Genomic DNA, 24,768 nt, shown 5'->3' on the forward strand with positions numbered 1-24,768 from the left:
GAAAAAAACATGTGTTTTTTAGACTCAAAGCCCTTTCATAACGGGCCTGGACAGCCAACGGCCTACGGCTTCGTGTTTAGTTTGCGGTGTTGCGTAGTTAGGGAGTTGACTGTTCATAAAAAATACGTGACTGCCTAGTTAGGGAGTTGACTGTCCATAAAAATACGTGACAAAGTACCATTTTTCACAGCCGCTCCGGTGTCATTTCATGGGGGAATTGTAAAACTAAAAAATCAGATTTTTATGAGACCTCACACATTTTGATCCAGTTGAAAGGGCTTCTGGAAGATTGAAGTTGGGAGAAACTGTACTGCTTACTTAATGACTACTTGAGAACAAACTATTGACCATATTCTCACAGTGGCCATTTCGTTAATTCTCACTCAAAAGGGTGGGAAACCCCAGCGAGTTTGAAAAATGGCCACCATGGGAAGATGGTCAAGTAGAACTCATTCTGATTTTGTGTGTGTGTGTGTTTGTGTGTGTGTATATGAGACTCGGGCATTTTCTAGTCGTGCGTTAATTTAGGGTGGCATTTGGCATACAAACAGAAATCTCACCTTTTTGGGGGCGCTGTAGCAGGACATCTGCACCCACTTTTTCTTCTTGTTGATGAGCAGCGCGATGACCAGGAAGATGACGATGGCGAGCAGAAGGCCGGCCAGAATCCAAGCTGCAGACTGATAGATGAGGGCCATTTCTGTTTGGCTCGGGTAGTTCTCGCCCAAGCCTGGAGCATCTATAGCAAACAATCGGAATGCGTCAATATTACAGTAAGAGGATCCCTCCCTCCAACAAGCTCCACATAAATTAACCCATTTAGGCCGGGAAAGAAACTGTCATTTTAAGATTTCTTTGGGCTATTCAAAAATAGCAGACCTACAAGCTCATAACGCGGCACCGAGTGCCGCGCTATGAGCTTGTAGATCTGCTATTTTTGAAAAATCCTGAACATTTGTGCAAATATTTGAATATATATTTATTTTTATATAACATTTGTAACTCAAATCTTTGCTTCTGGGGGATTCTACAAATGTCTTCTAAATCCTAACAGTAAAAAAAAAAAACGTATGTTGCGATAAAAATATCAGTGGTTCTCAAACCTTTTCATGTCAAGGACCCTCAAAATTATCTATATTTGGCCGTGGACCCCCATCTCAAAATATGAAGTTCCAGGGACCCCCAGAAGCGAAGATTTGAGTTACAAATAGCCAAAGAAATCTAAAAATGACACAGGATGCGTTCCCGGTCTTAATGGGTTAAACACCCTCCCCCCATCCAATATTTCCATTACTCCACACCCCCCCCAATCTGATCAATCTAAATGAAAAGCAGCACTTTATATCATTCTCTGTGTGCTTCTGGCCAGCGTCCCAGCACTAACTACGTCACGCAGAGAATAATTAAAAGCTGGGAATCCCCCTAACCGGTATTGTTTAGGGCCACCGCCATTAATCATCATTATTAATTTAGTTTAGCATGTGTCACTGCGCTTTTAGCTCATTTATCAAACTGTCCACATATTAAGCCCCCACCAATGTAAACACGTTGGGTTCACAGTGGTTTTGGCATGGCGAGTATGAAGAGTGACGCCAAGCAACACGGATTACAGGGTTATTACTACACAGCTCGGTGGAGGGAGGGGCACGTCGCGGAGGAGTGGGTTGAATGAGGGGAGTGTGTTTGCAGAGTGTATATCAGTGTTCCCATTTTGACACCCACTTAAGCATTTTAGTCCCGTCTTACTTTTTTGCCACAGTGTGACTAATAGTACTATTCATATTTTTTCCCCCCAAAATTTCACTTTGATTCTGTCTAGTTCAGTTACGACTAAAAGCTCTGGGCGCTTTCGGTCTATTCAGTGTCATTTTTATTTTGTAAAAATGTAGATCGTATTTCATCACCATATGCACTGAGTCGGCAATGGGCATGTATACTGTAGAATGCATTTGGTGCTGGCAAATTTCAGTTGGTAGTGGTAGATGGTAGTGGCCATAATAGTGTGCAAAACCACTGGACAAACCAATATGGCCTGTTTGGGCTACCAAACGTCAACTTGTAATGCATGAATTCAACTGGACTTATCCATGATTTGCTTTTTGTTCATGTTGTCATCAAGGGAATTTAGTTTAATTTATATTTGTTTCTGGGTGTTTGTCAGTCATTTACTTGACAAAAGTATCTACATCTTTCAATTTCTGTTGACTAAAGTAATACCATGTGTGGGTGGATTCATTGGCCACCACTATGTAGGTGGAAGGGGTTTGAATAACCACTTACACCTTATATACATAGTTGACTCCCAGGGCACTATGCTTCGTCCGCTCCTTTTCCCCCTCTACACCAAATCTCTTTGCCGAACATAGCTGAGCTACAGCTCTACAAGCTCACAACGTATCGCAGCGCGATACATCGTGAGCTTGTAGACTGGCTGTGTTTGCTGAATGTTCAGCCCTGACTAGTTATGCTAGGTTATGTTAGGTTCATGATGGTTGTCACCTGTAGCAGCGATGACGGGCGGCACAGTGACCGTGGTGATCCACGCGACGCTCTCCACCGTGGTGACGGCGGCGCTGGTCTTGGGCGCTTTAGTGGACACCATAACGGGGACTGACGTCGTTGTCATTTCTGGACAAACAAACAAAAATGTCACGTCACCCCATACAGAATGATGTGATGCAAGCCATACGACAGATAAACAAATATCATGGAGAGTGTCCTGAGTCCTTTTTAAAGGAGCACTCAGCTATATCTAGCAGTAGGAATACAACATAAATGCAACATGACAAACAGCTCGAGTTGTTATGCTGCGAAATCTCTTTTTCTTCTGTCAGCTCAGTGACGTATTTTGACAACTGTGGCGGACGGAAGAACTACAGACTAGTTTAGCCTGGATTTCTAGTCCAGTCCATGCTTGTACATGGCAGCCACTGTCGGCAAAGGTCCTTGCACACAAAATCAAATTTTCACATGAAAAAAACTAAATGTTAAATGAAGACTCCTATTTGACACCTATTCCCAAATTGCTGTTCCGATGAGTGGCTGCTTCGGTGCGTTTGTCTCCTGTGTTGTTTTTTTTTAATGTGTTAACTCATTGACAAATTAAAATAACATCTCATCGGACTCTGTGTGCAAGGGCTTTTAGGGTCTGTGAGCAGGAGAGCTCTGCTTTCTTCGTCAATATAGTACGCAGCAGTGTTAATTTTGACAGCAAATTTTATCATATGATTTTAGTCGACTAAATCTACAGTTGATTTTGTCAACAAAAATGTATTTTGGTGGGCCGTGATGGCGTCGTAATGACTGATTTTACACTTGCATGCTGAAAATAGCCGATCTACAAGCTCACAACGCGTCGCAGATCTGCTATTTTCAGAGCGCAACCGAACATAAAATGACTTGTCTTTTAGTTTTACTGGATCTCTGCTCCCCTAGTCCCTCCCTAACATTTTAGTCTTTATTTGTTGACAAAATTGTCGATATATTTAGTCTTGGTTTTAGTCATCATAGCTTTAGTTTGTATTTAGTTTGTATTTAGTTTGTATTTAGTTTGTATTTAGTTTGTATTTAGTTTTCGTCAGTGAAAAAAGGTAGTCGACGAACATTTTTCTTCACAGTTTTAGTCGATGAAATCAACACTGGTGTACGCAGTGGAGTATTTTATCGCTGACCATCAGCAGTGATGGTCAGTTGCGTCCACACAGAATAAGCAAAATGCTCCTTTAACCGACGTACCTCTTTGTAAAGGCATTACGTAAAAAACAAAAAAAAAGCTTGTTTTCCACGGGGCAAAATGAACAAAACAAAAGGCCCAGTGCAACCGCTACAAATCAGGGTGAACAATGGCGGCCTATGCCGAGGTTTTCCTCTAAAGGAAAAGCTGACATGGGAGCTTTGCCTTCCTGTGCCGTCCCGCCGTACAGAGAGCGCGCGACGTGGGCCGATTCAGCCAGAGACAGGAAACACGTGTTGAATGTGCGGATGCACGAGGAATGTTTTCACTCCGTGTGGACTGTGTATATGTCACATGGAATGTTGCACTGAATGACGGTGTTTGCCCATGTAGCGCCAGTGTGGCTGGCTCTGATGAGGCCTTCCCCACACACACACACACACACACACACACACACACACACACACACACACATACAGTTAGTCATTCAGACCAACAACCTAGAATATCCTCAGCCCCAACGCCCCCTTTTTTGCAACGTTCAAAGTGAGTATTTTCCCCTCAACAGACTGTGCCTTGTTTAGTTTCTCTGCGTTTCTCTACTTAAGTAGAGAAACGTCTTTTTTTAAAGCTGCAATCCGTAAGGTTCACGTCCTGCCCCCGGGATTACAACTCAAGGTCTCCCGCGTGAAAGACCAAACCTCTACCGCTCTTCCACGACGGAATCCCTGCTTGGCCCGGGGGAAGTATTGCACTCATGACCTTCAGGCAGTGCTACATGTCAACCGGCAGGTGGCCAACCCATCTACAAGATTGTAGCTTGTAGATCAGCTATTTTAAATTGTTTTGCCTCTTTCTTATATTATTTGACAGTTTGGCCAATGTTCGAACCAGTTTTTATAGTATAGTTTGTTACCTTTTTTTGGTATTAAAAAGGTGTTAAAACTCCTTACATTGTCACTTTAATGTCATCTGGGGACCCCCCCTAAAATCATGTGGGGACCCCCCTGGGGGTCCCTACCCACAGGTTGAGAACCACTGGCCTACCCTACACTAAATGTATCAGTTGGTAGACCACTGCAGATTGTTATAATTGTAGTAACACAACTCTTCTACACAGATTGGTTAAAATAACATTTTATTCATTAAAATATTTGCCGGATTGAAGCTTTAATGTATAATAAATAAATATGGGAGCTTTGCACAGCTTTCATCGTTCTCCATATTAGCATATGCAGCTGTTATATAAAACCACAAAGTTGGGGGGCGGGGGCTACAGTTTGTCATGCATATGCATCTCTTAAATACTTATATTTTTTATAAATACACAGAGCTAAGGGGAATGTGACAATGTATGCCTTATGGGGCATTTTCTTTGGCAAAGGTGATTTCCAGTAAGGCGGCTTTAGCCCTTTACCAAAACACACCCACCCAGACCGAATTCAATTACCAACACACACACACACACACACACACACGTACACACACTTACCGAGACAGTGTGGACAGCACTGGCCCTTGCGTAGAACGGGCACCCTGCAGTTGGCAGCAGGGCAGCGCTGGGAGAAGCATTGAATGGTGCCGTTGTTGCAGGTGCAGCTGGTGCACGCGTTGGCCTTCCACGAGTCTCCGGCCAGCAGCACGTCTCCGTCGCCGGTGATGCAGTACTCCTGCTGGCCGGGGTTCACCGGCAACAAGGGGTTCAGCTTCTCCTCTGCTTCCATGACAAAGACACAAAATATACGCTTAAACACACGTTCATCCTATTTTGGACATTTCATGAATATTACCAGTGGTGTAAACTAATTAAGTACATTTACTCAAGTACTGTACTTAAGAACAATATTGAGGTATTTTTACTTTCTTCAGTATTTCCAATTTTCAATACTTTTACTTCTACTCCACTACATCTCAGAGGAAAATATTGTACTTTTACTCCACTACAATTATTTCACAGCTTTAGTTACTAGTTACTTTGCAGATTTAGATTATTATTACAAAACAAACATAAACCACTTCAGCTCTATATATTTCGGCCATTTAAAAATAGCAGATTTACATAATTTAGTACTGTATATCCTTGCTTGTTCTAATTGTGCATACGTTTGATCCTCCAGAATTTGGGTAATCCACAGAGAGTCCACGCCGAATGCACCAAGCCTATCCGCTTCCTTGTTGACAGTGGTGTTGAGTTATGGGGAGAGTTTGTTTAGTGTCCCAGCATACAGTACGTTCTCATGATTGACTAATGCTGCGTTTAGCAAGGCTCTGATTGCCGTTAGGTGTGTGATGTCACACCTCTGATTTGCATGCCCTGCATCAAACCTGTTTTCAGTGAATGCTAGTTTGAATGAAAACCAGATTTTAGTTGTAAAACTATATATATCAACGCTTTGGAGATATGCAGAGCGCAAGAAACTACCAGGATTTTCATGAGTAAGCTTCAAAAAGACATTAACCAAACAAAAAACTAAAAATATAAGTGGTTAATTACATCAAAAACGCGTTCAAGAAAGGTCCATTAGAATGAAGTTAAAAGTGTGGTGGCAGCCCAGACACCCTTCACCGTCTGCTCGCCAAATGGACCTTGACGAGCCAAGTTTATGCTTTCCCTTTTGTCTGAGAGGAAGAAACATGGCTCCCACTCTTCCTCCCGCTGTGTAACATCTTAATCCGCAACGGTTATTGGGCCTTTAGGGCTGTGTTCCGAGATAAGACGGTTTACTGTTACGTTAAACACAAACAGAAGGCCTGGTGGCTGTCGGCTTCAGACTTGGGCCTTATCGCTCCGTCTCATCAGACCCCCCCTAGGGGCCTAAAGATCAGTGCCCTTCCCGTGACCAAGCCTTGGTGCACACACACACACACACACACACACACACACACACACACTGTGCTACACACAACTGTACACATACATCATAGGGCCTGTCACTGAGATGTGTGTTATTCCCACATTCCTGGCGACCGAGCCCAGGCATATATCAAAGGCTGACCTCTGACAATCTGTGCGTGTGTGTGTGTGCGTGCATGCGCGTGTGCGTGTGCGATGGGGGGGGCACTGCAATGATAAGGCAGACTGACATTCCCAAGCAGCAGCTCTTAGGAGCAGTCATGCATTTCTGATTTGTGGGGCTCATGCTTGGGAGTTTTTCTTTTGTTTTTTTTCCTGTTTTTTTCTTTCTTGCAAGTGCATTTCAGTGCACTTGTGAATCAAGTTCAGGCCGTAGATTTACGTGCAAGTGCATTCTTGTGACAAGAAGATTGGCTCAGATGAAACGAGGAGAACCTTTTTGCGTTCCGCAATAAGAGGGTCAGAGCAGTGGTCCCCATGCTCGTCTGGATCACCACTTGAAAACTCGCTTTAAAATATATCTATTCAAAGATTTGCACACATTTTCATGATTTTTCAAAAATAGCAGATCTACAAGCTCGTAGCGCGGCACTCGGGGCCGCGCTATGAGCTTGTATGTCTGCTATTTTTGAATAGCCAAAGTGTCAAATAATGCTTTTTAGCTCAAATCAAAAAGTGACACAGGTGCGTTCCAGGTCTAAATGGGTTAACAAAATTCCCTGCCATTGTTTTTAGTGATTACGCTAGAGGGCGCTCTTCGCCAACCTATGAATGATGCCATGACTGCGAGAGAACGATCCGGAACCGGAAGTGACGTCATCCCCCCCAAAAAATAACCCTGGGGTAAACAGAAAAGTCACTAGTGTAGAGCCCTGAGGGACTCCACTCAGTGGGTTTTGTTAATTATGTGGGGGGCCCGCCTGCAACACACCTGACGGCCCACATGTTGGGAATGGCTGACTTAACCCTTTCAATCCGGGAACGCATCCTTAAAATGTCTTTTAAAATCTTTTTTTTGGCTATAATATCAGTGGTTCTCACACTTTTTCATGTCAAGGACCCCCAAAATTATATTTTTCTCCTACCGGCTAATGTATCCGGTAGGGGAGACAAAGTAGATTATTTGTGTCTCCTACCGGAAATACACACGGTCATCAAATTATTGTCTTAGGAATGCCACAAAAACAAAAATAAATCCATGAAATCAAGGCTTCATGGGGTGTGTAATTGATAGAAAATAAGTAATTTTTGGGGTGAACTCCTCCTTTAAGAGTTAGGTTCTCTGGTAGGGACCGGCGGGGCGGGGCGAGGTGCGGTCCACGTGTTCCGCCGCAGCCTGGAGGAGGACTAGGATCCGCTAGTATGATGACTGTTTGTGAACCCAACCGGTCTGGGCCGGTTGCTTTATGAGTCCGTGTGCCAGACATAAAACTGTCCAGCACAGTGTGTAACACGCAGGACCCTGCAAAAAAACACATGCTGATAAACGGATCCAAGGCAGGGTTATATACCTCACTACTCTGGCTACTGTGATCGCCATGCCAAGCCCAACCCCTGGCTGACACAACAGGACTTAACTCATGGCCCCTAAACCAGTGTTTCTCAGGCTTTTTTTCTTTTCTTTTTTTAATTACAAGGACCCCCAGTTTGATATGTATTAGGCCCCGGACCCCCGTTTTGTTCAGGAAGTTTTATCTCTGACTCTGGGACCCCCAAAATCTACACTGTAAATTCCCCGTATTATTTGAACTCTGGGAGTGTACTGTATAAATGGAAGAGACCTGTAAGGGTCTAGTTGGTTTCTAGAACCCCCTCAAGGACCCCTGGGGGTCCCCGGAAACCCACGTTGATAGCCACTAGCCCCAAACCGCTTTGGATAGGATCTGGAAATCAACCCTGTCAAAGCGAACGGGGGTAATCGAGGCCCGATATATCTTTTTATGAACCAAAAAAAAGGAGGTTTATAGCCTACTGTACCTGGGCAGACATGGCAACAGGTGTCCTTGTTCCTGATGGGTGCCTGGCAGAGAGCAGGGGGACACACTTCGGTGTCGCACAGGACGCGCCCCCTCCGGCAGGTGCAGCGCGTACACTCGTCCAGGTTCCACGTCTCCCCCTCCACGTAGAGTTCCCCTCCGGGCGCTCGGCAGACCACCAGGTCCATCCCCTCCGGCTGACCACTGCCTGACTCATCTACAAGACCACAATAGAATAGCATTAGCCCATTTAGAGCCACGAGGCCAATTCTACGAATGCCTTCTAAATCAGTAGTTCCAGTGGTGGAAAGTAACTATGTACATTTACTCAAGTACTGTACTTAAGTAAAATGTTTAGGTATTTTTTACTTTACTGGAGTATTTCCAATTTTCAATACTTATACTCCACTACGTCTCAGAGGCAAATATTGTACTTTTACTCCACTACAATTATTTGAAAACTTTAGTTATTTAGTCCCACGAGGCCTGTTCTACGAATGCCTTCTAAACCAGTAGTTCTGCACACTTTCATTTTTCAAAAATGTCTAAAAAATAGCCGATGTACAAGCTCGCAGCCCGGCCACTAAGCACATTTTAGTGTAGGATAATGACATGCCCAAAATAGGGAAGCCAGGGTTAATGTGGTAAATAAAAGGCTTCCATAAGAAATACAAAACACTGTAAAATAAACATATTAAAGTATAAGTGTGTATATCAAAATTCCTATCGTGGTCAGCTTTCGGGCCCCAAACCAATATTCACAAACACCGCAAAAGGCCATAATGGTTAAGTTGTGCAAGAGCATCGCACAGACAAACAACCCATGCAGGACGGGAGGATGTCGTTGGGGGGGGTTAGGGAGGGGGGGGCAGTAAAAAGGCAAGAGGTTATACTGGAACAAGGATGCGTGACAAGCCTCTATCCATTAAACAAGGCCTACGGGAGCTTAGAGGGGTGTCGGACCGCGTCGCGTTGGGACACCAGCGCCGCTGAAAACATGGCTCCGTTGCTCTACATACGCAGCAGAGCAGTGGACAAGCATCTGTAAACAATTACTCTGTTGTCCCCCGACTGCAAACTGAGTGTAGCTTCTGTGAAACTTTGTAGACATTCTTTCACTGCTAAATATTTGAACAGCCAACTGAGTCACTCCTCCTCCGTAAATACTCTGCGTCGAGTCAGAGGGGTGTGGACCAAGAAGGTGTGGGAGTGTGGATCAGTGCACGTCTGAGAAACAGACCCTGTGTGTGTGTTTGTGTGTGTGTGTGTGTGTGTGTGTGTGTGTGTGTGTGTGTGTGTGTGTGTGTGTGTGTGTGTGTGTGTGTGTGTGTGTGTGTGTGTGTGTGTGTGTGTGTGTGTGTGTGTCCTGGGCATGACGTTAAACTGCCCCGTTGTAACTACCAGCGTTAATGTAGTAGGTGCACATTTAAGATGCATTCGCAACTTCTGGGGACTGTGTGTGTGCTTCATTATGATCACAAGCTTGCATACAAGAAGGTGCAGTGTAGGAGTGGACTGGGAACTTTGTTTCCTCTGGTGGTCCAGCCTGGGACATGATGCCCGCAGACTGGTTGTTAGAGCGGGTTTCCACAACTTGGGATGCCCAGAAACGAGGCAGGAGGGCTGGCAGAGTGTTGTGCTGTCTCTGCTATGATCGTCAGCCGCCACGCGGAGACACTGCTACTAGTGCCCATGGAGGGCTGGGTCACATGACCAGAGACACTGCTACTAGTGGCCATGGAGGGCTGGGTCACATGACCAGAGACACTGCTACTAGTGGCCATGGAGGGCTGGGTCACATGACCAGAGACACTGCTACTAGTGCCCATGGAGGGCTGGGTCACATGACCAGAGACACTGCTACTAGTGGCCATGGAGGGCTGGGTCACATGACATCCTCGTTGTATCATGAGGACATACAGTATGCCTTGACTTTGTGGATGTAACTTTGCTGCACCGTAATATTTGTGTCCTTGTATACATTTCCTTTTGTGTGGACATACATACATTGTTCAAATGTGTGTGTGTGTGTGTGTGTGTGTGTGTGTGTGTGTGTGTGTGTGTGTGTGTGTGTGTGTGTGTGTGTGTGTGTGTGTGTGTGTGTGTGTGTGTTATGAACCGACGTAGCCAGGGGGAGTATGAGATGTTGAGGCTGTTAGGCGGATGTGCTGGTGCTACAACAGTAAAATCCCGTTATAGCTGCAGTCCGTAAGGGTCCGTAATGTCACACCTGGGATTTGAATAGTAGTCTCCAAGAGACAAGAAGGTGGCTCTGGGTAACACTGGCAGCCAAAGTGCCCATACTTTATATTTGGACGCAGAGTAAAAAGAAACCAACGTTTCGGCAGGTAACTGCCTTCTTCAGGGTATATTATGAATGGGATTTGTACGCCTGGGATTTGAACCTGGGGGTTCTGCACGGGAGACTACATTTCTACCACTCTTCTAAAGAGGGAATCCCTGCTAGGCATGGGGAGATATTGCGCTTACATGAGCTTCATGTAAGCGCAATACATGAAGCTCATGAACCGTGTTCGGCACCAAACTCTTTGAAAACACGGTTTTAACTGTGTTTGGCACCCGATGTGTTAAAAGTTTACCCAAAAAAATGACTTATTTTCAATCAATTACACACCCCATGAAGCCTTGAATTAATGGCGATTTTTTTTAGTTTTTGTTGCATTCCTAAGCCAATAATTTGATGAGCACAGCTTTAACTGTGAGAGGGTACAAATGTAACTAAATGGACCCGTAAGGGTCCATTTAGTTACATTTGTACCCTCTCACAGTTACATATGGATAAATGAACACTGAGGATTTACTGTGTATGAGACTGTGTCTACTGACAGGTGGGTGTGTGCGTGCGTGCGCCTTGTCCCAAGTAAAGACATACCTTCACAGGTGGGGCAGCACTGGTCCGGCCTGACGACGGGGTGGGAGCAGCTGGGGACGGGGCAGGATATGAGCACGCACATCTCGCGTCCGGCGTGGCAGTAGCAGTCGCGGCAGCCGTCGTGCCAGCTCTCGCCCTCCTCGTAGCGGTGCCCGTTGGAGGTGAGGCAGTGGCTGGGCACCGGGGCGGCCGGGACGGTGGTGCTCGGGACGTGACCACTGTCTGGGGAGACACAACAACGACAGAAAGGGGTTGCAGTCAGTCATTACTGCAGGAGTAATCGCTCAGAGCTGCGCTACTGAATCTGTCGGGAGCCCCGTTCAGAACGTGCACGCGTTAGCTTACAAGTGGGCGGGCCTTCAGATCAGGAAGCAGGCCGCGCTTTACCCAATCAAATGTAGTGGTAAATGTAATCAATTTACATCTGTGCGCTCGCTTTCCCACTGGAAACAAACCGAAACTCATTTAACAATAATGTCCTCAGAGCCGACAAAACCACGGAAAGTTAGTAACATTTTAACTTGCTCTTTCATCATAGAAACAAGTGGGCTTATATAACCAAAACGATCCATGTTCTTTGGGAGAAATGGCGTTAGTGTTCCCTGGAGAAATGTTGTTAGTTGGAATGAAAACATAGGCGCACCACCGGAAGTGGAGGGCTTAGGGCAGAGACCAAACCCCGGTTTCCAGTCAGCATAGGTCTAGTTAATCACCCCCCCCCCCCCCCCCCCCAGCGTCAAATGCAAAAGTGAAAAACGCTGGGGTCGCTGTTTCTCCTTTTTATTTGACGATGGGTTCCCAGATTGCTGCAGGAGTTAAGGTCACTGATCACGATACCTATACAAGGCTCTGAACAACCAGGCTACCTTTCTGAACCCCTCCCCTAACCACTATTGAGGTATTTGGTCAAAATGTTGTGATATTAGATTTTCACCTAGCCATATTGGGGACTTCAGGGTGCAAATAAGACACTAATTAATACAGTAAGGCAGTGCAGGAACCCTGATAGTTGAATGTGGAAAGTTCATTTAGAACAGCTATTTACGATTTACAGTAAAAAAGGGTCAAAGTTGTTGTCTTGGGTCCAATTTCATTATTACAGCTTTAAGCCGCAGTTTCTGCTAAGAGGTTATGGTGGTTCTGTGTAGGGGAACATTCTCCAGACAGGAATATCTGATGCAGTGACTTTATGCCCCAATAATGACTTTACGGCCCGGCTACAAATAAATTAAGTTTAATCATTTCCCTCTGATTTTGGTCACCTGACCCCAAAACCCTATAAGGAGCCTGTGTTTTGGTGGAGGGATGCATTGACTTTAAAAGGCCCATGCTGCCAATAAGTGGGCCCCAGCATGTGTTAAAAAGCAGTGTGCTTCTTTAAAGCCTGGAGGGATATACAGTGTGTGGAACAACAGCACGGCGTGCCAGTGAACCTCGCCGTGGTTCCACAGTAAGGGTGGATGTTTATGTATGGCCCCTCTCTTTCATTTCACATTTATACACCGAAAAAGAAAAGGCATGCTTCCAAAAGCCGTAAATATTTTTAACAGCCCACTGGGCATCTGATCCAACAGTGTCACAATCAGGTAAACATGGCTTCTTTGGGAGTATTACTGTAGTCTGAAGTGTGTGTGTGTGTGTGTGTGTGTGTGTGTGTGTGTGTGTGTGTGTGTGTGTGTGTGTGTGTGTGTGTGTGTGTGTGTGTGTGTGTGTGTGTGTGTGTGTGTGTGTGTGTGCGTGTGTTATACAGTATGTGTGCATGCACATCTGTGTGTGTTTGTGTACAGTATGTGTGCGCGCACATGTCTGTGTGCGTGCAAATGTTACTGTGTGCATACACATCTGCGTGTGTGTGCGCGTGTGCGTGCGTGTGTGTGTCCATCTGGCTGCAGAGACTAAAAGAGCCAGTTGTGCTATGCATGTGTGAAAACCCAACGTGTATTTTTAAGCTTAAAATATTTATAGTTCAGATAAAAAACGGAAAATAAACACTTCAAATAAAATGTGGCAGAGAGTATAAATATGCCCCACGTCCGCATGCTTTCTCCAAACTTCAGGCTGTTTTGGGAATCTAATTATGAAGTCGCACAAACAGAGCCAGCCAGGATGGAGCTAAATAAAAAAACAAGAATGAAAACAAAGACACTCATAAAAAAAAGTCTCCGCCGCCAGAGCAGCGAAAGGTCACGGCCAATCAGATCTGCCGCAAAGTGGCAGAACGTCAACTCCGCTAACGCTTCGCAGACGCACATCTCCTCACGGCCGATCTACACCAGACGTTTCAAAGCGAGCGTGTGCGTGGTGCGTACAGCTCGTTTGTTTAGATCTAATTGATTATCAATGATACCGGCTACACCAGGCGCGCAGATTTCACGAGTCCCCCATACGCAGACTTTTAAAATGGGACTGGATCTGTACCATGGTGCGTCGTGTGCGAAAATTCTCTGGTGTACATCGGCCGTCATATGTCCTCCGCCCCTTTGTACTGCTCCCAGAGCATTACAGTGTACAGGTACGCATGCACAACACGCACGCGCGCACGGCACCGAGTGCCGCGCTATGAGCTTGTAGATCCGTTATTTTTTGAAAAATCGTGAACATTTCTAACTCAAATCTTTACTTCTGGGGTCCCTGGAACAAAATATTTCACAAATATTCGCTTGAAAAAATATGTATTCAAAGATTTGCACAGATTTTTTGTATGTATATCTTGTATATCTGCTATTTCTGAATAGGAATAACCCAAAGAAATCTTAAAATGACACTGATGCGTTGCGACGCATTGTCAGCTTGTATATCGGCTATTTTCGGTGCGTGATGCCGTGTGCAACCAAGTATAAATCGGGGCAAATAATGCAGACCAGGTGTGTTGGAAGCGTTACCTTTGCACATGCATACGGAGCAGCCCTTCCTGTTCTGACGGTAGCCGCTGTCACAGTGCTTGTCACAGGTGAAGGGGGGACACTTGACGCAGCGACACATCTCACAGCCGTGCTTGTTCCTCCTGTGGGACAGGGCCAGAAAAATATCAACGTGTTGTTAGTGTGAAACATACACACACACATCTCAGCATGTGTTCATTCTGACAGCTAATTTTGATTTAGTTTTAGGCATAGTCCTTTGAATAAAATTCCATTTAGTTTTAGTCACATTTTAGTTATCTGAAATGTTTTGGTGTTAGTCTAGTTTTTTTTAGTCGACTAAATATCATACGTTTTTAGTCGACTAAATCTACAGTTTCAGCGTCTCACGCTGCCACGCATTGTGAGCTTGTAGATCAGCTATATTCGGAACGTGCGTGCAACCAAGCCTAAAACGACTTGTCTTAGCTCTAGTCTAGTCTACTTTTTACTGGTTGACGAAATTGTCAATATACTAAGTCATAGTTTTAGTCGTCATAGCTTAGTTTTTATTTAGTTTTCATTTCGTTTTCGTCAGTGAAAAAAGGGAGTCGACGAACATTTTTCGTCATAGTTGCAGTCGACGAAATCAACACTACGAGGCACGTCACCGGTGGCGACACCGATCCAAACGGTACGACGGTGAACCGGTCCGAGGTCGATGTTGCGTACAGCACGTCGAGTCACATGATCCGAAAGGTTTCCGTTCGTCGTTGGGCAACAACAGCGGAGCGGTTGAGAACCAGATGGTCAAGAAGAGAGAGACTGGTACAATCAACATCTGGTCCTGCTTTCCTCCTCCGCTGTATTAGCTCGCCTTTGAAGGAGGCCAAATAACAGGCCAACACGTGAACTCCCTGTGGTGCGCACATCATACCAACCCGGAGACTCTGGAGGGAGCAATCTAGAGCCAATTCAGATGCTTCCAATTCATTTCACCCCGGTCTTTCCCATCCTTTATGTGTTTCCTCGAGCCTTTGGCCGACATGTAAGTGCACCCAAGAGTCAGGGCCCTGAAGAGGCCCGAAGCAGGCAGGTTGACTTGGAGACCGTATAGAGCGAGAGAGCAGCCCTGTTGCTGATTAAGTGCGGGGGGGGGTGAGCTCATGGTTGATTTGTAAATACAGTGATCTGTGAACACGGCATCTGCTGGGACAAAAGGGGTGGTTGAGGTTCATTCAAATAGGGAGCAGACCTGAGGATGAGTGAGTGCGTCACTACGAGGACAAGTCTGTTAACCCATTCAATCCGGGGAACGCGTCTGTGTCACTTTAAGATTTCTTTGGCTATGCTAGATTGGCTATGCAGATATACAAGCTTGTAGTGCGGCAACGAGTGCCGCGCTACGAGCTTGGAGATCTGCTATTTTGGAAAAAGATCAGGAAAATGTGTGCAAATCTTTGAATATATATATTTTTTAAGCGAACATTTGTAACTCAAATCTTTGCTTCTGAGGGTCCCTGGAACTAAATATTTTACAAATGTTTGCTTTAAAAATATATATATATTCAAAGATTTGCACATTTTCATGATTTTTAAAACAAATGATTTTATGATTTTTCAAAAAAAGCAGATCTACAAGCTCATGAGCTTCTATATCTGCTATTTTTGAATAGCCAAAGAAACCTAAAATGACAGAGATGTGTTCCTGGATTTGAATGGGTTAAGAGCCTACGCAATGACTTCAAAATGAAACTTAACTCCATCAGGGAGTTTAGGTGACACTCTGCATGACACACGCACAGAGAGAGAGAGAGAGAGAGAAAGAGAGGGGGAAAAAGAATGAATTACAGAATCTGCAGAGGCTGAATTACAGAATCTGCAGAGGCTGGAAATAGTACTGGGTATCCGGTTAGATCCAAAAAAGTGTCTCATAAAACATGGATGAGCAGAGCATCGATAAATCCGGATGGCAGAATCATGGCCACTACTTAGGCTATCTAGAACCTCTCTCTTTCTCATACTGCCAGTCATTCTGATTCTGATTCTGATTCTTTTTTATCTCCTCCCCCAAGGGGGTTAAATGATGCCACCTATTTATTATATTTATCAGCAACCCAGAACGGCTGAAATAATCACTCTATTGACCCATTAAGACCTGAGTCCGGTTCTAAAAATGGCAAGGACCCCCAAAATTATATGTATTTGGCTGCGGACCACCATCTCAAAAATATTTTGTGCCAGGGAACCCCAGAAGCAATGATTTGAGTTCAAAATGTTTGCTTTAAAAAATGTATATACTGTAGGCTTGGACCCGCTGGCATAGCGGTCTACGCACCTAGGCTGCAAAGTGGCCTGACAGCACGTCGCGGGTTCGAGTCACGTTCTTGACGGCCTTTGCTGCAGGTCACTCCCCATCTCTCTCCCCATTTCCTGTCAGACTACTATCCTATCAATAAAGGCATGAACGCATATATATAAATAAATGTATATATTCAAAGATTTGCACAAATGTTCACGATTTTTTAATTGCCAAAGTATAAAATAATGGTTAAAGTGGTTCAAATCTAAAATGACACAGATTAATTAATGGGCTAATCTACTGACTGCTGCTGATGCTTACAGTATGTGTCTGTGCTTTCTGTTTCACACGACTTGTATATTGACATAAATAATTGGTACGACAATGCAGCAAATATGTTTGGAGTTCACATCGCTTACAAGCCCATAAAATAAATTAATACATTATTAGCAGTGGGCGACTGTGCTCAGTGCGCACACAGTTCAATTGGTTGACGTCAACAATAGCTGCGCATACAGCTGATGTTTTGTTTTGTTTTTCATGCAGAGCCTCTTGTTAAAAAGTCCACATAAAGATGGCAGGTGGTTACTTTGGGAGTTTGTAGCCAAATTAAATCAAGCGTCGAAATCACTCTGATAGCCCACACAGGCACTTTAAAAATAAAGAAAGTACGCCAACATTCAGGATTCTCTGAAAACAATCGTAGAGGACACTAACCAGAAACTAACCAGATGTTGATATCTGATCTGTTTCTTTTGTTGTTTTGTTTCTTTCTTTCTGTTTCTTTCCACCTTTCTCCACCTCCATCATTGCAAACTGCAATGATGGAGCATGTACGACAAAGAATTTCACGCACTCTTTTGCACTTCAGTTGAGTTGAGTTGAGATTATGCAAGCTCATTATACAAAGAACTGAAACATATGTAGTATGAGTAAAGAAAGGGATTAAGACATGGCCCACCTTCACCTCTACAGCAGGGGTCTTCAACAGAGGGCCCGGGACCCCTAGGGGGTCCTCAGAGTTACAACATGGGGGCCGCCAAATCTTTGTGTGATATTGAGTGATTATTTTTCATACATTAACCACTTGAACCCTAGCATCCCTTTTCTGCCAATCCCTTTTTTGCCAAAAATAGCAGATCTACAAGCTCACAACGCCTCGCGCTGTGGTATAGAGCGTGCCAACGACTCGTCACCATGGGGGGTGTGGCATAGTAGCCGCAGACATACTTGAGGGGGGCAATGTTAAGTCAACCTGTTTTTTACCCCTCAAAGATGTCCGCCGCTACCAAAAGACACTTGTTGACGCCCCCTTCAGGATTTTTGGCATGCTCTATAGGTGTAGACTAGAGGGAAAAAAGAGCAGACCAAGTAAAAAAAAAAAAATGAATCTGAAACACAATTTTATACAATATAGAGGGGGTCCCTGCTTCATCTCTCTCTCAGCTAGGGGTCCATGGCCAGAAAAACTTTGAAGACCCCTGCCCTACAGTGTGTTCCACTGGCCTTGACGCTCTCATATTCCCAAACGTGACAGATGTTATTCAGACAGACTCAACATTGATAGTTTTAACATTAAACCTTTTTATAGGTTTGACTGTCTGTGTTGAGGGTTTATATTGCTACTTTGTGCCCTTCGTCATTGTATAATAGCCTACTGCTGTTAGTTGTTGGAATAACTCTGTCTGTCTGTCTTTTGCACCTTGAGGTAATTTGGGGTGTTGCACCTTATGAGGAATGTCTCTGATGTCAAGTCATCAGAGGGCGTGGCTTGTTACACCTGTGTGCAATTTGATAGTTAACTCACTGTTGTCCACAGTCCAAGCTCTGGGGAAGACCTTTGGCCATAACTTGAAAGCATTTGATTGAAAATGCATATATACTAGTCAAATATTGTTATTGACTTTTCTTACTGTTGGAATTGAATTGGCATAAAACACTCATTTTGTTTTCCTGAATAATCTATCCTCATTTTCTGCACAAGAACTGTACAGCTGCTGATGATCTCCAAACTTGTTAGATTTTATGGAGGAGATGATTCAGCTTAAAATATGTCATGAGCAGCAACGATATTACGTCTGCAAGAGCCCTGTTACAGTCTCTGAGGAGAATACATCTACTAACAATGTTCCCAAATGTGGATGATTCTTGATCCTTAAGACCTTGATGTCCTCTGATACTGTCTTATCATGGAAAGTGGATTTTTCTGACCTGATCAAAGACTTTCCTGCACAGAAGTCAAGAAGACGGCAATACATACAAAAAAAAGGTAGGCTATCAAGTTGTGTTCCTATTGCTGCTGTCTGTCGTTGTGTGTGTGCTATGCTGCGTGTACTAATTTGGTTCAGATTGATCTATTGCTGTTGTATCGAGGCCCAACGCCTGGGTGGCAATGACTCATGTTCTCACAGACTACGTTGAGTTGTTGTTTATGGAATTGAAAGCTGATGTGATACTATGTATTTTGTGTTGTGGCTGCTGTTGAAAGTGACAAGATGATTGCTGTATTGAGTCATTCATTTGTGTGTGTGTGTGTGTGTGTGTGTGTGTGTATTGCTCAAGGTCAGTACTCTCTCTCTCTCTCTCTCACACACTCTCTCTCTCTCTCTCTCTCTCTCACACACTCTCTCTCTCTCTCTCTCTCTCAAAATTGAAGGCTAATGCAGTGTTTCTTTTTAAAATGTTGTGGAAGCTGTTGCGGCTAGAGGTTTTGAGCTTTGACATAACATGCTGTGCGCTGGACGTCTAGGGCTCTTTGTAGTCAAGTTGGTGGATGATGACATGTGTGTCTGATACAGTACACTACAGTATACAGTATAATAGCACTAAGCGTGACACAGGGTGTATGTAAAGTAAACGGTGCACCAGAAGGGCTGGAATAATGACTCTTAATCTGTGACTGCGAGAGATACAGTACATAGAATGGCCCTCTAAGCCAGTGGTTCTCAACCTGTGGGTCGGGACCCCCACCCATGATTTCTTTTTGGGGGGGGGGTCCCCAGATGACAGTGAAGTGACAATTTTAAGGACTTTTAAGAGTTTTGAATACCTCATAAAAGAAAAAAAATACCATTACTGCATCAAAAATAATCAACATACTATACAACTGTATAAAAACTGGTCAAACGCTGGCCAAATTGTCAAATAATATAAGAAACAATTTTGAAAAAAGCCGATCTACAAGCTCACAACACCTCACAAGCTCAGTACACCTCGCAATCTGCTATTCTCACAATATTTATCTGTGGAACCGAGTCAAACTAAATGTAATGGCTCAACTCCTACAATTCCAAGTGCTTGTCAGGGTGGGGGGTCCCCAGTTCAAATATGATTATTTTGGGGGGAGGGTGTCACGGCCTAAAAAGGTTTTGAGAACCCCTGCTCTAAACCATACCCTGTGTCCCAACAGGCCGGGATGGGTCAAGCAAACACTGGAGCTCACCAGCACTGAAACAGCAATGAGGGCCATTGAGAGAGAGCACTGATATATACTGTAGTGCACGGTTGGCCAGCACCTCAGTGTAACAAACACAGAGACATGGGGGCCCCTTGCGACCTTGGACCGGGGCTTTGTTTAAAGGTGGCATGTGGAATGCCAAGCAGTGCTCTGGGGGGGGGGGGGGGGGGGGTTGGGGGTGCGATCGGGGAGGCACCGGGGGGAGGGAGGGAGGGAGGGAGGGAGGGAGGGGTGGGGACCGGGCTCGGGCCCTGGCTGGGGACTGCTGGCTCGGCACAAATTCCGGCGTGCCGATCCGGCACGGCCAGGAGAATGCCGTGCACGTCCTGTCAGGTCGGATGATGATGATTTAGAGTCATTGAGGAGGGGAAACGCGCTAAGTCCCCACATTGTCTTCCGCTCTGGGCACTCGACTGTGCCAAATGTCAATATCAACACCACCTTCGTGCCCCCTGACCCATTCCGATGGTTGCCCCCCACCCCCCCCTATTCCTGGCCTCTCCGTGCAACGCTCCTAAACACCAGACAGTGAGGAGTGTTCAGCGCTGGGTCAGCCAGGTATATATTTAACCCTGTATATTATAGGCTGTGTGAAAATAACTGTAGTACTTGCTTTTCACAAGGTGATATACTGCAGGGGTTCTCAACCTTTTCAGGCCGTGACCCCCCAAAATAACCATATTTGAACTGGGGACCCCCGCACCCCCCCCCACCCTGACAAGCACTTGGAGTTGTAGGTTGTAGGAGTTGAGGCATTTAGTTTGACTCGGTTCCACAGATAAATATTGTGAAAATGGCAGATTGTGAGGCGTTGTGAGCTTGTAGATCGGCTATTTTCTAAATTGTTTCCTCTTTCTTATATTATTTGGCCAATGTTTGACCAGTTGTATAGTTTCTTTTTTGTTGAGGTATTAAAAATGTCTTAAAGTCCTTAAATTGTTACGTCACTGTCATCTAGGGACCCCCCCCAAAAAAAAAAGAAGAAGAAGAAAAACCCTGGGGGTCCCGACCCACAGGTTGAGAACCACTGACATACTTTTCCTGTTCCGGCAAATTTTCCCACGGCTACATTTGATTGGCTACATTTGGCTACATTTGATTGGCAGCAGCAAACTGGTAACACTGATGAAGGTGTCATAATGTGTCTCCGGTTCAAACCTGCAGCCGAGCCAATCAAACGGAAGCTGTGGGAAAATGAACCGGATATAGGAAACGCCGGGTACGGCCAACTTCTGGAAAGCTGGGACCACAACAGTTAGACACGGAGACTAATGGAGGGCTGACCCGTGACTTTGGTTTCGGATATGTACAGTAACAGTACAATACAGTACAGTGGCTAGGAGTCTCGTGCTGGAAGACAGACTTGCATTGTGCAGCGGGTTAAAGCTTGTTCTCTGTGGATTTCAGACTTCTGAGGGCTGTCCGTACACGCCATATCGTGAGTGATGAAGCCAGGACTTCCTGCTTCTTGTTTTCCCTGCAGGGTGCCCCGAAGCCCCCCCCCCCCCCCCCCCCTCTCTCTCTCGCTCTCTCTCTCTCTCTCTCTCTCTCTCCTCCTGGCATCCTGTGCAGACATATCAGGCTCATCTCGAGACCTGCGGCTCCGGCCAGAGAGAGAGAGAGCATGGTTGAGATACCAGGAACAATCCCGACCCGTAAGGCTTCTTCATAAAGGCCGCTTTTGTTGCAGATGTGCTCCTATGATCGCTGTTTTGAGACGGAAAGATGATTTATGAAATGAAAAGTGGTGCCGGGGGGGGGGAGCGAGAGAGCGGAGTGGCCCCGGCCGGCACAGAGCACTTCCAGATGTTTGATTAATTTAAATGGGATTAGGAGGAGAAGGAGGTGCAGGAGGTGCCTAGGGGGGCCGCGGAGGACCGCACACCGGCTCTCATGCACGCGAAAACATGCACGCGTACGCACGCACGCACGCACGCACACGTGCACGCACACACACACACACACACACACACACACACACAGATTAGGGGTCTTGATTGGCCACCAAAGCAGGTCCTTTGATCTGTGCTGTCAAGTCATTGTCATAACAGCCTTCTATTTCCTCGCTGTCACTGGCCCCCAGCCAATCACCTGCCGTCATTATCTACCAACCATCATCACCTACGTCCAGCATTTTACTGGAGGGGAGATATGAGACAGCATCCCTGGTACTGCAATTTATGACAAGTAACACCTGTTTAAAAGGTACATCCTACTGTTATTTACCTTTTTATTGTTGGTATTATTATTATTATTATTAAATAATAATAGTTCACCCAAAAAAATACTTATTTTCTATCAATTACACACCCCATGAAGCCTTGAATTCATGGAGATGTTTTTTTTTTTTACGCATTCCTAAGCCAATAATTTGATGACCAGGTGTATTTCCAGTAGGAGACTCAAAGAGACTCCTTTGAGTCTCCTACCGAATACATCAGCATCTTTCCGCCTGTAATCAAATTATTGGCTTAGGAATGCGACAAAAAACTCAAAAATCTCCATGAATTCAATGCTTCACGGGGTGTGTAATTGATAGAAAATAAGTCATGTTTTGGGTGAACTCCTTTAATAACAATAATAACAGTCATTGATTTTAAATCCTCCAACCTCTGCCTGGAAAGCTCTGCTATATACGTAGTTTTGTAAGCGACCGAAGACACACACCTCCAGTAAAAATCGATAGCCACTCTGTTTTCACAAGCTTCATGGGAACGTAGCGACTGCAGTTTCCTCCCATTTGTCGGCGTGGAGCAGAGGTGACAGGCCTCGGAAGCCTTTGATCAGGTCTAGAAAGCACGTTTGACTGATGACACCGTGTAGGATTGGGAGACCCATTAGGGTCACCGTCCTGGGGGGGGGGGTACACTTACACATATCCATAGGGGCAGGTCTTGGTGCAGGTCAGGGGTCGGCACTTGGGCGTGGGGACGCTGCACTCGCACACCTCGCAGCCAAAGTCGTCCTTCTCGTATCCCGTGGGGCATTGCAGGGAGCAGTATCTGCCCAGGTCAGGGCAGGAGTCGTCTGAAAACCAGAGAGAGAGGGAGTTGAGCGAGAGGTCAATCCATAATACGTGGGCACGGCCATCCATCAACGAGCCATGAGTCACCCGAGAGCCTGCCTGCCTCTATTGGAAACATTCCTATGACAGAATACCTTGCAAAAAAAAGGCTGTAGCCTCGGACAACAAATGAGCTGTGATAAATACGGGGGGGGGGGGGGGCTGTGCGCCCGTATAAGGTAGACAAATCTTTTGAAAATAGCAGATCTACACGCTCACAATGCGTCGCATCGCGACGCATTGTGAGCTTGTAGATCGGCTATTGTCAAATGGTTGAAATATATATAGGGCTGAAGTGGTTAATATATGTTTGTGTCAATGCGTCGCATCGCGACGCATTGTGAGCTTGTAGATCGGCTATTGTCAAATGGTTGAAATATATATAGGGCTGAAGTGGTTAATATATGTTTTACAATAATCTAAATCTAAAAAGTAACTAGTAACTAAAGTTTTCAAATAATTGTAGTGGAGAAGTACTGAAAATCAGAAATACTCCAGTAAAGTAAAAAAAAAACCAAAACATTTTACTAAGTACACTACTTTGAGTAAATGTAGCCTACTTAGTTACTTTACGTCACTTCTTCTACGGCACCAAACAAATAGGCAAATATATTCTGGTTGTATGACAACCGTGGTGATGCGAAGCTGCAAGAAACAGCATGCCAGAGGACATTCATCACGTCAAGAATGCTACACGACTTGTGCTTTTTTGCTCGAAGTTTTGTTCTGTGGAAACTTAACCACTTAAGCCCCGGCCCTGTATACTTTGTCGTGCATGTAACGAATGGCGAAAATAAGCTGATCTACAAGATGAGAGCGTCGCGCGACGACGCAAGCTGGTAGATCTGCTATTTTTTGAAAGTTTTGAAATGATGTGATGTATGGTGATGTATTCTGAAAGGTTTTTCACCTAACGTGCCCAAAATAGAGAAGCCAGTTTTGTAAGTGACATTTTAGAAAAAATAGCAGACGTACAAGCATTTTCTTTTACATTTTTGGCGAAAAATCTTTAAAGTGTGAGAACTATACTGATTTAGAAGGCATTTTGTAGAATCGGCATCGGGTCTTAACCACTTTAAACCCCAGCATTCATATTGTGGGGAAAGCTTCCGCAGGAAAATAGCCGTTGGACAAGCTGCGACGCGGTGTGAGCTTGTCTATCGGTATTTTCAGCAATAGCTTTCCCCCACAACAACGGAAAACAGAAAAGACACTAGTGTAGAGAGAGCCCTGAAGGGACTCAAGTGGTTAACCCCATGTGTGGGACACCTTTGAGTCCCACTCCACATGAGGCGACGGAGGGTTCTATACTCACTGTTGAGGCACTGGCAGAGCAGACAGCCGTTCTTGTCCCGGTGGAAGCCGTAGGGACAGTCCTTCCCTGAGAGGGTGCAGTTCTCCAGAGGAGGACACAGCAGAGGACTCACTGTCTCGTAGGACGGCTCTGGAAGGGCAGCAGAGAGGGGAGACAGGGAGACATCCATCAGTGTTCATTTTGACACGCACATTTTGATTTAGTTTTAGTCGTTAGTCTTTTGAATACATTTTTATTTAGCTTTAGTCATCGTTTAGTCATCTGAAATGTTTTAGTTTTAGTCTAGTTTTAGTCGACTATATATATGATTTTAGTCGACTAAATCTACAGTTGATTTTGTCGACCAAAGATTTTTTTGTCGGGCCTTGATGGCGTCATAATGGCTGATTTTACA

At 45.0% G+C, this 24,768-nt stretch overlaps 1 protein-coding gene across 2 annotated transcripts in view; it reads right to left on the reverse strand.

Moving 5' to 3' along the window:
- LOC311035797 (cysteine-rich motor neuron 1 protein) overlaps positions 1-24,768 on the reverse strand; it is a 66,395-nt gene that overhangs the window by 3,445 nt on the left and 38,182 nt on the right. Inside the window, exons 7-14 of one of the 2 annotated variants that reach the window (XM_084044252.1) lie at positions 24,375-24,503; positions 22,869-23,022; positions 14,279-14,400; positions 11,397-11,618; positions 8,505-8,720; positions 5,166-5,387; positions 2,500-2,628; positions 561-739 (exon numbers count right to left, since the gene is read on the reverse strand). In XM_084044252.1, the coding sequence (XP_083900378.1) occupies positions 561-739; positions 2,500-2,628; positions 5,166-5,387; positions 8,505-8,720; positions 11,397-11,618; positions 14,279-14,400; positions 22,869-23,022; positions 24,375-24,503 (1,373 nt within the window). Of the gene's footprint in view, positions 1-560; positions 740-2,499; positions 2,629-5,165; positions 5,391-8,504; positions 8,721-11,396; positions 11,619-14,278; positions 14,401-22,868; positions 23,023-24,374; positions 24,504-24,768 lie in introns of both variants that reach the window. The other variant, XM_084044251.1, reaches the window with a different exon arrangement.

This window comes from Gymnoscopelus microlampas (genome assembly GCF_963454915.1).
Source record: "Gymnoscopelus microlampas genome assembly, chromosome: 20".
NCBI lineage: Eukaryota > Metazoa > Chordata > Actinopteri > Myctophiformes > Myctophidae > Gymnoscopelus > Gymnoscopelus microlampas.